We start from the raw sequence: 13,551 nt of genomic DNA on the forward strand, positions 1-13,551 counted from the left end.
TGGCTAATTTACTGACCAATAATTTGTTGACAAAGCGGGCCCTGCTACTAATTTTTTCAATAACAATCGAAGATTTAATTCTTGAAAGCTGAAAGTTGCTTTAGCACTCATTTAGAAAGATTAACTTCGCCAGAGCATTTAAACTTCGCTTCAGGTTCAATCGCTAACAAGACAACTAAACTTTTTTTAACCAATTTCTTGAAAATATATTTAATCAACTACTTGAATACATTTTAGACCTACATCCTAGATCGGAAAAATTATAATTCTAAAAACAAAAGAATAAATATAATGATACGAGAATAGCATGCTTGTTTAACATAACGGAGAACCAGCAAATAGCATGAATACATGTCATATAGTCAATAGCATGAAGTATAAGTCAACTTTTCAAACCTTCAAAGTTTTAAGAAAATCAGAGGGTCGATTTATACTATACACCGGTAATGAAATCGGACTCTCGTAAAAATCTATGCATTATAAACAATGAGATAATAACTCTGTATTAATTTAACGCCTTTCAAAAATTATTTTTATTATGTTATTTTAATAAGTAAATAAGGGCTGGTTGGCAGGGTGCTGGACTCACTTTCATGAGAGCGGGAATTCTTATCCAGCCGGCCGAAGACCCGTGAAGTAAATGGTGACCGGTTAAATCCATCAGGTTACAAATTCCTTCATGTGCATATAACAAATTAAACCTCTGGGGGTACTGAATTAGAGATTGATCATTCTCTAGCTCAGTTCAAAATTACGATCTGTGGATGAATATTTGGATGGGTCCGTCCTACAAACAGTTGTAACGTATGGGTGAGATAGAAGACAAATTCTTGGCCACAGATGGAGCCACTGGAAAACAAGAACTATCACACCACTTGCCTAAATGGCCTACGACAACAACAAGTACAGTGAGCAAAAAAAAACGGACCACCCTGAATAACTTTTGATCTAATGATCGGATTTTCCCCGTTCTAGGACTCAATCTTGATGGCTCAAGGAGGTGACCTCAAATATGCTAATTAATAAGTGCAGACGATATTTTAAGTTACGAAATCAGAGACAAAAACTTACTTTCTCTGACTAAACATACACTTTTTTCAGCGGATTTGGATTTATGACCCCCAATATATAGGGGGTAGCCGCGATCTGGGAAATATGGTCCAAATACTTTGGTCCTGAGAGCTCCCCAAAGTTTTGATCCCTTAATGTTAATTTTACTTTTTGCGCATTTCACTATATCTCGAGAACAATTTAAGCGAATTGAAACATTTTTACACACAATTATAAAATTCGTTTATCCAAACATGATTCCATGCAAAAAATAACTTTTAGTAAATATTTATTATTTTTTATTATTTTATTTAAGAATGGTCGATAGTATATATAGACTTCATATCATTTTAAAGAATGTAATTTTATAAGGCAAAATACAAAATTTTATCGAAATCGGCCGAATGGAAAGAAATGAAGAGAAATTGAATTTCAAAATAAATCAGACACTTAAAATCATTTCTCAGGAATGGCAAAATACAAAATTCGACCGATTAAGGTCAAATTTTGTAACTTGCCATTTAAAATTGCGATCTTTAAAATGATGCAAAAATTTTATACCTTACAATTCAAAATTTTTTCGACCATTATTTATTAAAATAATAAAGAATAATAAATGTTTATTAAGCGTTTTTTTGCATGGAATTAACTTTGGATAAGCAAATTTTATAAATGTGTGTAAAAATTATTCAACTCACTTAAGAAGTTTTCGAGATATAGTGAAATACGAAAAAAGTAAAATTAACATTAAGATGTCTGAACTTTGGAGAACCTTCCTTACCAAACTATTATACCGTATTTCCCTGACTGCGGCTACCCTCTATATTTTGGGGGTCAGAAATCCGAATCCGTTTAAATAAAGGTATGTTTATATTGAGAAAATACGTTTTTGTGTCTGATTTCGTAACTTAAAATACCGTCTGTACTTATTCTTTTGCATATTTGAGGTCACATCCTCGAGCCATTGAGTTCTAGAACGTGAAAATCCGATCATTACATCAGAAGTTATTCAGCATGGTCCTTTTTTTTTTTATCCGCACTGTACCTAAAGCTACAAATTTGAAAATTTCAAAACATCATCTGGGTCGGATTCAATAACATAAACAGTGTCTTCATAAGGATCTGCAATGGATTCTACTTCATCCCACAAATAATCTAATTCACCCCCATCCAAAAAAATCAAAATTCCACACTTTTTAAAAAAATTCACAATAAAATAAACATTTTCAAATTAGATTTTTTTTTTCAGCGTACGACCAGCGGTTCCCAATTTTTTTCTAATCCGCAACTCTAAATAATCAGCCTTCTTTCGGAGGAACCCCGACTTTATAAATAATATTTATTAAGGTAATAGCGAACACTATAACCTATAAAAATTTATTTTTAAAATAATTAATTAGAGGAATGAATATTTTTCATCGATTTATGATTAATAACCTTAAATTAGTTTATGTGTCTGACCGTTAAATTTGCAGTCCTTGTGCTTGTGTTATATCTAGACGAGTTATGAACTTGTTTTTGGCGTATATTCATAAGCTGAAAAAGAATAAAATACGTTGAATTATGATTTACTTCGAAATGAAAACTAAAAAGAGCTGCTATGAATGTTGAAAATGGTTATTAGGGAACCATATTTCTTTATAAAAGAATTTAGTCATTTTATTATTATTTGAAAAGCGCAACAAGAAAATACTAAGGCGATATTTTAAAAATGCTTGTACTCTTCATAATTTATTCAATATACTGTTATTAGAAATATTAAATTTTCTTTTCAAAAATACCCATTCTATTTCATTGGCATTTTACTTAAAGTAATTTCATAACGGTAACCAAAAGATTAAATAAATTATGAAATATAGGCTGTGTCTAAATACAATCAGAGGTTTTAAAACTCATTACTGGTTTTTAAAAAGTACTAACTCACGGAACACCATTTAGGAACCACTGCACTATACTCAGTTGCAAGTTGGGAGGGAAAAAACCAGGGCTCGAAAAACCACCCGTCCGCTCGTCCTCGGCGGTCAAAAATTCCCCGCGGACAACGAATTTCTATAATCCGACGTCCGCGCGGACGGCCATTTTCCCGTTAATGTTGGTGATACATTTTCAATTTTTGTTATCTTACAAGAGTCTAGCTCCTCACTTCTAAAATGACCCTCTAGAAATACATCAACATACTGCACATGGTGGAATGGATGCTTTCTCTGACTCCCGTACTGCAGCGGTTGAAAGGGACTTAAAAAAAAAAAAAAAAAAAAAAAAAAAAAAAAAAAAACTTACGTTCTGGTCTTAAACAAGAAGCGTTAAACGCAATTATGAACATCTACCTAAATGGAAAACCCCTGTCAGATTTTTGTGCAGAAACCTCTGTAAATCATTAGCTTGATTGTGGAACTGGCAAACGTCATATTTGATTCATTTAAGAAACGCAGTACCCTCGAATAAATTGACATTCCAGATAACTTGACATTTGTCATTTAAATTATTTCATAAAAGAAATAAATTATTTCATAAAAGAAATAAATTGTTTTATAAAAGAAATACTAGGTTCCTATAAGTAACCTAGTATTCCTTTTATTACTTTATAATGCAATCCTAGTATTTGTAATCCTAGTAACTACTAATTCATTATGCAATTTATATAAATGTTTGTAATAAATAAGAGAAAATTATATTTTTATTTATTTAGAAGCGACGGGTTAGTTTCAAAGGAGGACGGGTACATTGTTGGACAAGCCGTCCTCGGGGACGGGTAAAATTTTTGATTTTTTTCGAGCCCTGGAAAAAACATTATTCCTATGGAAAGAGCCTGTTTGCATTCAAGTGTAAGCCAAATGGATGCTAAGCTCCCATCGCGAACGCATAACAACATCCCCAACTCTTAAAACGAAGTTGCACAGCCTTCTTTTTTACTTGCTTTCTTAAATCGTGTGAATGAGGAAAACGATAATTATTGAATGATCAATTAACAAGTAATGAGAATTAGTAAAAATTATTTCTAAAATCGTAACAAAACTATGTCTTTCTATCCGAATTTAAAGAAACTGATGAAAGAATAATAAATATTGTTTCTAAGAAACTATTTTCTTCTACAGTGAATAAAAAAGTAATAATTCCTTATCTTGCATTTGATTCGTTAAGGCAGTGTTTCCCAAAGTGTGGTACGCGTACCCCCAGGGGTACGGGAACATATTAGCGGGGGTACGCGTTCTTATGCGAAATATATTGCAACAAATGAAAATTTTATTTAAAAACAAAGCTAGCCAGGAAAATTTGCGATTACATATTTTCCTATTCGCTATTTTCGCAGAGTTAACAGTTAACAATGAGTGGCATCAACAGCTAGTTGTGATTTTTACCTTTTGCGCAACTTTTTTTATAGTAAAAAAATACATAAATTTTTTTTAGTGGTACACAGCGTTACGAAAAATTTAGAAAGGGGTACACTAAAGTCATAAGTTTGGGAAACACTGCGTTAAGGGGATGACAGCATAAGACGCGTCATTTTTAGAGGTTCAATCAAATCCAATGCTCTTGCAGCGTCATATAGTTGTTTCTTTTCAAGAACGAATGTTCTTATTTAGTGAAATATGTCGCCAAGTCTAGGAGTTCAGTAAGACTTCGAAAATTATAACCTTTTTTTCATAATACTGTGATGATATATATCGTAAAAGATAGCACGAATTAAATTTTTGTCTGACGTGCTTAGCTTTTAAAAGCTTATAAATAGTTTTGAAATAATATTTGTATAATTAGATAATGAAATAAAACAGAACTATATGCAATCGCGGATGATTACTCAAATTCTATACCGTAATGGTCATTTCTTAACTTGGAACGGAATATTGACATACTAAAAAATTTGCTATCTCGTACAAAAATAAAGGGTTGATTTATACACCGGAACATAAGGTAACATATACTGAAATTCGGGAACATTAATACCCATCCACAAAAAGTATTTTGTGCATGAGAAACACCTATATGAAAAAAGTAGTAGTAAATATTTATTTATAACAATCGGAAATATCTATCTGCAATCACTTAAGCTTTATATCAAGCATTGTGCTTTGACTTCAGATCCGTTTACATTATTTATACATTGTAATGGTCAGAACTATCTCGTTTCTGAATAATAAATCCTGGTAAGAAAACAAATGTGCTACCGTCTTTTTTTTTCCCCTTTATTGGTAAAAAAAAAAGTTGTTTCAAAAAAAGACACAAATGAAAAGGCACAAATGGGTTACATATTTAAATTATTTTTCGAAAATTCAGAAATTACAGCTTTTTTTAGGCGCATACCTTATTTTTTAATATAATAATAAGAAAAAAAACACACAAGCTAAAAAAAACACACACACACAATTTTCATACTCCTTTGACAAAAAAATATAATAGAAACAACCACCAATGACAGATCAAAACAGCTCCGATTTCATTTATGGTCTTAAAAATATTGGAAATCATTCCATTTACATTACCAATCTTTAAAAAAAAAAAAATCATAATTTAAAGTTTAATTTTGCTTGCAGATAGATATTTGAAATTCAAAAGCAATATAGCTCTTTAAATATTGGAGAAGTATTTATCTTGTCACAATCTACTTTTCATATGAAAACTAAATTTTTAATTTTTAATACGTTGAAGTAACTAATTGATAAATTTAAATTAAAAAATCTAGAATCTCTATAAAATGTGACGCAACTGAAGGTTTTTACTTTACTTTTTTTTATTTAATTTTATTCATTTATTTTAAGTATGCATTAAATTCAATAGTACTTTTAAAAATATAAAATATAATTTCAAAAAGCTTCAAACATTTTTTTAATATATGTACATTATATTTATCGACACTTTTTGTTTACAAAAAATAAAAACAAGTATCATTTCGAAATTAAGAATAAATATTTACATTCTACCACAACTAAAAAAAAATTAACATGACCGAGAATTTTTTTTCTATAATAAATGAGGGAGGTAAATTACCACTGATTTATGTCCCCCCCCCCCAAATGTTTCTAAGATAAGCTTAAATAATTTCTCGTACTTATTACCGCATATTTCATTAACATTAACATAAAAATCACTAACAAACAACAACTCAAATATAGATCAATAAAATTAGCAAAACCCCTCAATATTTACAATCTAATAGATTCTTTTATAATCTATAAATTCTAACAAATGGAATTTATAGATTCCAATAGATTCCAGATTGTTTTTGGAAATGACACTGAATTGATAAAATAAAATTACTCACTTGAAAAGAAAACTGGATTCAAATCATCAGATTTTAAATCAGGAGCTAAAATAAAAAAAAATATATATATATATCAATAAAAAATTAATTTTACAAAAAAAAAAAGAAGACAAATCTAATAGATAAATGACTGCAAGGAAAAGATAACATACATTAGAAAAAGTTCAGAAACTAAGAAAGAGCTTATGATGCCATAAAGTGACAAGAACAAAATACAAATATTAAAAAGTGCTTTGCGCTCCCAATAAATCTATTTTGAGTTCCTTTTTTAGTTGTAAGCTAAATTTCATATGTGGCAATATTTATATATACGACTATAATATTATATTTATACGGCTGAACGTCATTTCAGCTGTTATCACCCACCAACGTTTGCACACCAGCAAAATGATTATAAACATTGATCTAACTACCGCTAAAGATAAATTTGTTAGCACTGTGTTAACAAACGTACCACAAATTGCCGTTATGATTAAGAGAACGCGATGAAGTAAAGATACCCTCTTACATAAAAAATATATTGACCTTTCTACAAATAGCGGGCATACGTTATCTATTAATTTAATAGTCTTTTTTCTTTTCTTTTTGATTAAAAAAAAGAGAGAAAAAGAAAATAATTGCGGCATATCTTTCGCACTAAGACAAACCTATTTCCGCTCCTATTTATGTTCCGATATTATATCGGAACATATAATTTAAATCTATTTTAAACAAAATTGATCACGAAGCTCTTTGTATTTTTTTAAGTACTTAATATATTTCCCAATAAAATGATAATTACAATAATTTTAATTTAAAACAACGTTATCTATTAATTTAATAGTCTTCGATCTTTTTCTTCTTGAAAAAAAAAGAGAGAAAAAGAAGAGGAAAATAATTTCGGCATATCCTTCACACTAAGACAAACCTACTTCCGCTCCTATTTATGTTCCGATATTATATCGGAACATACAATTTAAATCTATTTTAAACAAAAATTGATTACGAAACACTTTGTATTTTTTTAAATACTTAATATATTTCCTAATAAAATGATAATTACAATAATTATTTCAAAACAACGGTAGTAACAATTGTCAGAAGTAGTAAATGAAGGCTTTGCATGGGTGTGTGATATTCATTTAACAATTTGCAAATATCTGTACATGAATATCTTAACGGAAACAATTTACAAAGATTCCTTTTTTTTAATAACTCGCTATAACACCCCATATAAATCGAATAAAAATAAATAACAGAAAAATTGTGAAGATTTGTGTATTGTTACTTGCTCTTATCCAAAAAAAATCGCTTGGTGACAATTTGGCAGGGGCCATGAGAGCCTGCAAAAGGAGGGAAGTGAAGAAAACGCAACCCCCTGGAAACTAAATATACTAAAAATTATATTTTGCTTTAGACAGTTACTAAATTTTTATTCTTAATAATTACAAATAACACCTATTAAATCTATTCCAATTCATAAACTGGAAGCTAAAGTTGTGTTTTCAAATTTAATGCAATAATTAACTAATAATGTTTTGTTAATTAATAAGGTATAAAAAATGCTTAATAGTAAATTGAAATTATAGAATATTAGAAGCCGCTGCTTTTTTTCTGTTGTACACCTTTTGCACTCATTTCAAATATTTTTTCCCATATTTTAAAACGTAAATGATGTTATAAATTTTTATCTAAAATAGTTGGTTAAGTAAATTTAAATGAATTATTGAAATTGTTTGCGAAAATTTTAACATCATATTTTAAAATGTTTTTTTTTTTCAGAGAAAATATTGCACCCTTAGGAGAAAATTTTTGCGGGCTCCCTAGACTTTGATACGCTAGAAGTTAAAACTAAAAAATCATAAAAGAAATCTAATTAGAGGGATTGATGATTTCATAAGCCAAATATGTGGAAAGAATATTTGCATATACTTACTTTATAGAAGATACCACTAAATAAAACATAATAACTAACTACTACAGGGAAACAAAAAAAAGCTATAACTAATAAATTAAGAAAGCATAAAAAAATGAACTTAAACACTACGAAAAATTCTAGAAATTATTTTAAAAAAATAAAAAATACTTGGCGTGATTTCATTTTCCGATAGGTCAGAACAGTCAACTTTCGTCGAACTCATCATTTCTTTACTACGCTAACCACAACGCAACAAGTTGCGGTGAGTAGCTCAGTTGTTGTGCGAGAAATAGTAATAATTCAGCTGGTCACTTAAAATAAAGTCAGGCGATGGATAAAAAAGAAAGCAACGCTACGGAAATGGTTGAGAGTAGCAATGAAATAAATCAAACGTTTTATTTCTACCGCTACCTTCAGTTGCAATTACCATAACTATAGTTGAGGAAGAGGTTTAAATCAATAGCGGATCGTTTTAAGTTCTCTTTCGATTAAAAAATTTATATCATAAAGGATTAATGATGATTCTTGCTCCCACATTAGTAGCACAGCTAATTGAAATACTTTTCAGATATATAATACGTATTATCCATTAATTTATTTATTCAAATAGGTTAAAACGGTTTTAAAAAAAAGAAAGACTGAACTTGCTCACACTTTCTGTCCAAAGGATAGATGACATTAAATAAACGGTACCTCACTAAATTAAACATATGTAACTGCCGTCGCCGTTTACCGCGGTTAAAGAAAATTTAAACAAAAAATATTCGGTTTTGATGGGGGGGGGGGAATAGGGCTAACTTCAGCTACTTCCTATATTTTGGGGTTCGAAAATCTGAATCCGTTTAAAAAAGGTAAGTTTATTCAGAGAAAGAACGTTTTTGCGTCTGATTGCGCAGTTAAAAATATCGTCTGCACTGATTAATTAGCATATTAGTGGTCAATTTCTTGAATCTTTGAGATTGAGTCCTAAAACATTAAGATCTAATCGTTCAGTGTTCCCCAAACTTACGACTTTTGTGTACCCTTTCTAAATTTTTCGTAACACTGTGTACCCCTAATAAAAGAAATGAATGTATTTTTTAAAAAAATATGTTTTCTTTTTTGGTACAAAGTTTTCGGTAAAAAATTCTTAAAATTTGGTAAAAAATTCTTAAATTTTGGAAAAAATTCCATGTTAAGGATAAAAATTATATTTCATTAAAATAATCAAAATAAGTAGAATTTATTACAAACCTTTACTATAAAAAAATTGCACAAAAGTTAAAAATCACAACTGACTGTTGACATCACTAATTATTAACTGTTAACTCTGCAAAAAAAAATAGCAAAAGAAAAATACGTAATCGTACATTTTCATGGCTGGCTTTGTTTTTAAATAAAATTTTTTGAAATTTCGCATAGGAACGAGTACCCCCGCTAAACTGTTCCCATACCCCTGGGGGTACGCGTACCACACTTTGGGAAGCAGTGGATTAGATCTTCTTGTTTTAATCTTCATGTTTGTTCAGGGTGGTCGGTTTTTTATTGTGCGCACTGTACATAAACACGTATATGTTTGAAAGAAGCCATATATTTTATTTTATTTTAGGCGATAACATTTATTTCATAATAATTAAAAGTTGTGTATTAAGGTTTGAGGGTTTCTTAATTTCTTTTTAAGCAATCGCCGAAATCTAAGTAACTACAAAGCCCCACAATTTCCTCTGTACCTACCACACCCCCTAAGTTGGGAACCTCGATTGTAACATTTATCGCGATACTTAATGAATTAAACTGACAAATAAATTTCATAGATTTAAAATAGAATTAATAAATTATTCAAATCTTGTGCTGGCCAGTTCACCACAAACTAAACTTTTATTTCACAAAAGCCAAACGATTACTGAGAATTTGTATATAAAAATAATATTATAATGATTTTGAGCAATTCATTAAGTAAATTAAACATTGCATTTGAAATTTCTAAATGCGATTTTTACTGAAATCGGTGATGATCAAAGCAGAACACTTTTTAATCACGGTGACAACTACTACACCCTCTATATTAGAGGCCCAACACAAAGGAAACACAGGATTTGAAAACTGAATATTTTAAAAAATATATATTTAAACAATTTGTTTTGAGACGTTTAAACACTTTTTTTTTCTGGATAGAAACCAACCGTTAACTTAATGTATTGTTTATCCTGCCTACAAGACAAGACTTCAGAAAATCTAATTTCAGTTTTTATTGAACGAAAAGAATAGGTAGACAAAAGTGTTGAAACAAATTCCCCGCTATGAACCATAAAGTATTAATCTTTTCATTAATTTCAAGTTGTTAAATTAATTTCCAAAGTTTATATAACATCTGAATACATTCCAGATTATCTCCTTGGCTTAGAATTTTTATTAAACATATTTTTCCTACTTTTTTAATTATTTAGAATTAATTTAAGTCAAAATAAGTAAAAATTATTATATTTAGCATTTTAATAATTTATGGTAATGAAATACAGCATGAAACACAGTTGCCTTTTTCTGCTTTAACGGTAAAATCCACCAAACGCTTCTCACTTCTGAACAATAGTTTTACAAATTTGCAGTTATTTAGAGCTAAGAGAAACGATTATTCATCATTGAAATTTCTTTAAATTACAAAATCAATTATTGTTAAATTTTTGAATATAAATAAAAAAAAATCCGAACTACTACTTCTGTATTTTATATCGTGGTATAAATTTATTCCAATAATCAATTATTCAGTAACTATTTGTCTGTTTTTTATAATTAATAAGTACAAATATATATTTTTGTTGGTGGTTAAAAGGTCAGAAAAAAAATATGGGTGATTCTCACGAAATATGACAATTTACAATCTCTTGCTCCAAGATCTAATACTATATTATTAAAAGAACTTTTTTTTTAAATTTTAATAAATAGCATTGCTGTTAGCATTTTAAAATGACCTTGTACTAGCATTGACTGTTTTGTATATTTAAAAAATTTAATTGAATTTAAAAATGTCATTTTCCTGGTATGTCACAAACAATATTTCGAATAACAACTTCAAAACTCATAAATTTTTAATATCTAATTATTTTTGATCTCAACCGTTGTAAGCATTTCTAGAATATATGAAAAGGGTATTATTTGCAAAAACTTTGTCGAAAATGATTTTTTCTGTCAATAATTTGTTTCTCACATGAAAATCACGTCATTTTCCTGGCTACTATTTAGTGATTTATAATCAAAATAGATAGCGCCAGCAATCAATATCTTATGTTAATAGATTGATTAGATTACCATCCTATCTGAAAATGACTCATTACAAGAAAAAAGAACAAACTTTCTGGTTCAAAATCTATTTCAAACATTTTTTCAAGGTGGGTAGGTTTTTATGTTGTCATTTTCCTGTCTTCTTGAAATCATTAATAACATAAACTACATACAGGTGATTATCAAAATAATGGAAACACTTGTGAATAAAAGGGACATTTAAGAATTCGCTTCATAAGCATTAAAATATAATCTTAGCTACCAGTTTTTTTAAACATAAAAAGTACATATATTAGGTGGTATGAGAGAGCTTTAGCAGAGTTGTCTACGTTTCGATTTTTTGTCAGAAGCGTAAAATGTCACACCTCACAGATTTTCAGAGAGGCCAATTTGTAGGAGCCCGACTAGTTGGAGCAACAGTGACCAAAACATCCCAGCTTTTAGGCGTTTCTAGAGCTACGATGCCTGAAATCAAGACAGCATACACACAGCGGGGAAAGACAAGCTCAGCAAAGCAAAATAGTGGAAGGAAGGAGAAGCTGAGTGAAAGAGACCGACGGGTAATGAAGCGGATTGTAATGTCTAAAAAGAAAACAACTGCAGTCAAAGTGACCGCAGAGCTCAATCAGCATCTGGATTCTCCAGTGTCAACAAGTACAGTTAGGAGATACCTTTATAAAGAGCACATTTACGGCAGAACAGCAATTCCCAAGCCACTTGTCACAGATGCTAATGCCAAACGTCGTGTAGAGTGGTGCCACAACCACAAAACCTGGTCGATTGATAAGTGGAAGACTGTTATATGGTCAGACGAGTCATATTTCACACTTTTCCACACAACAGGACGGGTACATGTCTGGAGAACACCTGCACAAGCGTATGATCCTGATTGCCTCCGTCCAACTGTCAAGCATGGAGGTGGATCGGTCATGGTATGGGCAGCCGTGTCATGGTTTTCTGCTGGTCCAATCGTAACCCTGAAAGGAAGGATCACTGGGGAGAAGTATAGAGAAGTTTTAGCTGACCAGGTCCATCCTATGATGCAAATTTTGTTTCCTGCAGGAGATGGAATTTTCCAGGATGATAATGCCCCGATTCATGCAGCCAGAGTTTCCAATCATGGTTTGATTAACATGAGGATGAAGTGGAACATCTACCTTGGCCCGCACAGTCCCCTTACCTCAATATAATCGAACCGTTGTGGTCTATTTTAGAGCTTTCAATCCGGAATCGATATCCTCCACCGGCATCTCTCACGGAACTTTCACAATATCTCCATGAAGAATGGTACAATATTCCTCTAAACACTATTCAGAATTTGTATGATTCGATTCCAAGCTGTTTACATGTCAAAGGCGGTCCTACCCCATATTAATAAAGGATTCCTTCAAAATCTAGGGTGTTTCCATTATTTTGATAACCACCTGTAGATTTACCCGAGTTATTTCACGAAATCCTGTTGTTTTCTGCCTTAGGCCGAAATGTTAAATTGAAGTCAAATGCTGTAAAATGGCAAATTGTCATTTTCCTGGCTTATGAATGCCAGGATATTGACACAGTTACCAGAATTTTTTTTAAACAATAGGAATGTAAAGAGGGAAAGCAAATATTAACCTAATACCAAGTTTATGTGAGATTGTAATATGCTTGAATGTAATCAAAATTATTTATTTTTTTAATGTTTGATTATTATACACAATTTTATTCTGTACATATCAGCAACAAAAACATTTTTGATTCTTTCAACAGTGGATAAAAGAATTTATTTAAGCAATTCATGGTCCATCTAATGCAAAGAATTAAGTTGAGTTACTTACTATTAGCTTAAAATGACTGTTTTTTTAACTTCTAAGCTAATATGTCGTTTTTTAGGCATTCAAAATTTGGCGAATTTCTATTTTATTTTCTTTCTTGAGCAAAGTCAATAAACTACACTGCTGACTGTAAGATATAAAAAAGCGTAACTAAATAAATATACAAAAAAAATTTAGATCATTTTGAAATTTAGATCATTTTGAAGATTTTAAATTTGAAGAAATTTTTTGTTCAATATTGTCGTGCTTCCAAGGAAACACCCATATAAAAG

The 13,551-nt window shown here is 30.3% G+C and overlaps 2 protein-coding genes across 5 annotated transcripts in view; one reads left to right on the forward strand and one right to left on the reverse strand.

Moving 5' to 3' along the window:
• Positions 1-13,551, forward strand: part of RpS27 (ribosomal protein S27) — a 324,227-nt gene that overhangs the window by 151,549 nt on the left and 159,127 nt on the right. The gene's annotated exons all lie outside the window — the stretch shown is intronic.
• Positions 1-13,551, reverse strand: part of Orp8 (Oxysterol-binding protein-related protein 8) — a 151,244-nt gene that overhangs the window by 116,223 nt on the left and 21,470 nt on the right. For 2 of the 4 annotated variants that reach the window (XM_016074903.4, XM_016074904.4), the window contains one exon: positions 6,311-6,355. In XM_016074903.4, coding sequence (XP_015930389.1) covers positions 6,311-6,355 — 45 coding nt within the window. Of the gene's footprint in view, positions 1-6,310; positions 6,356-8,225; positions 8,242-8,375; positions 8,527-13,551 lie in introns of those variants that run through there. The other 2 variants (XM_043045313.3, XM_071181598.2) reach the window with 2 other exon arrangements.

The sequence above is a fragment of the Parasteatoda tepidariorum genome, chromosome 4 (genome assembly GCF_982258835.1).
Source record: "Parasteatoda tepidariorum strain Cologne lab strain chromosome 4, Ptep-v5.0, whole genome shotgun sequence".
Taxonomy (NCBI): Eukaryota; Metazoa; Arthropoda; class Arachnida; order Araneae; family Theridiidae; genus Parasteatoda; species Parasteatoda tepidariorum.